At 47.0% G+C, this 2,433-nt stretch overlaps 1 protein-coding gene across 1 annotated transcript in view; it reads right to left on the bottom strand.

Moving 5' to 3' along the window:
• Positions 1-1,840: 1,840 nt before the first annotated feature.
• GPR150 (G protein-coupled receptor 150) overlaps positions 1,841-2,433 on the bottom strand; it is a 1,601-nt gene continuing 1,008 nt past the window's right edge. Inside the window, exon 2 of the mRNA XM_011944319.1 lies at positions 1,841-2,429. Coding sequence (XP_011799709.1) covers positions 1,957-2,429 — 473 coding nt within the window. The 3' untranslated portion in view covers positions 1,841-1,956. The remainder of the gene's footprint in view (positions 2,430-2,433) is intronic.

Raw genomic sequence — 2,433 nt, 5'->3', positions numbered from 1 at the left:
GACCACATATCTCATTAGGTCAGGCCCCAAAGGCACCCTAAAGCTATTGTCATTACTTGACTATGCTATGTTCTGTCTCCCCTATGCTTTGCAGTGCTATTCCCATTGCCTAGAACATGTTTCCTGACCTGAAGGGTCACCCCCAAACCAGCTTCTTTTGGCGAGTCTTTCCTAATGTCCCCTCATAGTCCCCCAAGATTGTCAGATTCTCCTCTTCAGTGCTTCCGGCACCCTGACTGGATGCCCCTGTTATAACACAGGTGACACTGCTATGTAATTGTTAGATCGTTTCCTACATTTGACTATAACGTCTATGAGGGAAAAATGTGCCTTATTCATCTCAGCATCTCCAATGCTTAGCTTATTAACTGGCACAAAATAAGCAGGTAATAAATGTTTATTAATGGATAAATAATGCTATAATCTAGACTTGGGTTCATGAAAACTACTGTATCCTCTCTTTGGCTGATTTATTCCTGGTATTTTGCAGACCATTGCATCCTCAACAGGGTAAGGAGGAGCAAAGAGAGGAAGGAAAAGCTACAACTCTGTAACATATGTTGTTAAAATTTTGGAGGAAGGTAAACCAAGCTTAGTAAAGATTTTCTTTTGTATATCTTTTATCTGTTCTATCTCTAACTCATATGATGAATTATTCAACAAATATATACTGACAGCCTACTACATGTCAAGCATTGTTTAAGCACTTGGAATATATTAGTGAACAAAACAGCCCTCAGAGAGCCTTGGCGCTCCAAAGAGCTTTAAACAATCATTTCTCCTTTCTGCATCTTAGGCCTGCATTTGTGCATGAACAAGAAACACTGTCATGGAAAGCTTTAGATCCTCATATAAAATTCACTGATAAACACATGGATATATTGTTCATAAGTGCTGCCACTTCTGTCTAGAATCAAGAACAGTTGAGAGGAAGAGGTTACTGATCAAATCCACTCCTTGACCTTGTTCTCAGCTATTCACACCAATAGGCATTGAATTCATTTTTTTTAACAAGGGAGTTTTATATACGCATGCAGCATTCTGAGGTTTAGACTTCCTTCCTAGCTGCAAATCTCTTTGAGGCTCCATCTGGGACATTGAGCCCCACCCATATGCACCACCTTGAAGCTTCCTTTCTCTGGTTTGCTGGGGACTTTGTATGGAGAGGCTACATCTGGGCACAGCATTACACCTTTCGAGGCTGCTGGGGGCACAGGGACGATTTCCAACAGAAACCAAGTATATTTGAAAGACACAAAGTCAAGCTTTTATGTTTCCTTCCTACAACCTCAGCTTCTGTTGAAGTGAAAACTAGACTGGAAATAAAGGCCACAGTGATTTTCTTCTGAGAAAACACATTACCATGTTTAAAAAAAAAAAAAAAGTCCCAATTGCTCCGTGGGGAAGGTTTTTATTTTACAAATACTCTGTGGCTCTGAAATGACAGCATGATTACATTACTGACAGCACTGGTATAATTCTCAGACTCCCCAGGGAGAGCAATTTGGGGATTTTCGTCCTGGAAAGAAAAGGCAAACTTGCAGGTTCCGAAGGTACATTTGATTTAAGCACGATTCAAAATAAGTAAATACAGATGATAACACAGCAAATACTGAAAGTTTGGTAATTTAGCAAAAATAAATGGTCTTATCCAGAGCACTATAAATGCGTGAAAGAAAACTGCAAAAATAACTTTTTATTTTTACAACTTCCCAGTGTCTCACTGTCTCCAAATGGGGAGATATGAGAGGAACTGTAGGGAAGAAGAGAAACTGGAAGAGCATAGGGAAATGTAAACATGAGAACGGAATAGGAGAGTAGAGGAAGGGGACAACTTCAGTGTCACTCTCTCACAGACTCTCCTGCCCCTTGTGATCTGGACAGACCCTGGCAGGCCTCGAATTCCCTGGAGGTTGCGCCTCAGCGACAGATGACCCGTCTCTGACCACTGGGCACCTAGAAGGCGCTTTCGCAGGAGCATGGCAGGGGTCTGGGGCGCGGAGGGGGTGGGCGCAAGCCGCCCTCGTCCAGCGGTTCCCGCCGAGCATGGTGATAATGAGGGTGGGGCCAGCGTTGGCGGTAGAGCGCTTGGTGGCCCCTGGGCCCCTCCTCGTCCTCCGCGCCTCCCTGTGGCGCGCAGCAGAGAGAGCCCAGGCGCCTCCGCAGCCGTCGCCGCAGCTGGCAGTCGCCAGCCTGGAAGAAGAGGTAGACGAAGGGATTGAGAGCGCTGTTGGCCATCCCCACGACGCGCAGCGCAGCCGACAGGCCCTCTCCCTCCCAGTCTCCCGCGGGCCCAGACGACCACGCGGCCGCCAGCCGGGCTGCAAAGTAGGGCAGCTCGCAGCCCACGAACAGCAGCGCCAGCAGCAGGCTCATCTTCAGGCTCTGCACCTTGGCGCGGGGCAGCGCGCTGGGTGCAGGGGCTCGGCCTGG

The sequence above is a fragment of the Colobus angolensis genome, unplaced genomic scaffold (genome assembly GCF_000951035.1).
Source record: "Colobus angolensis palliatus isolate OR3802 unplaced genomic scaffold, Cang.pa_1.0 Scaffold23, whole genome shotgun sequence".
Classification (NCBI taxonomy): Eukaryota; Metazoa; Chordata; class Mammalia; order Primates; family Cercopithecidae; genus Colobus; species Colobus angolensis.
The sequence above is the reverse complement of the archived record's forward strand: the minus strand, read 5'-3'. Positions and strand labels throughout refer to the sequence as shown.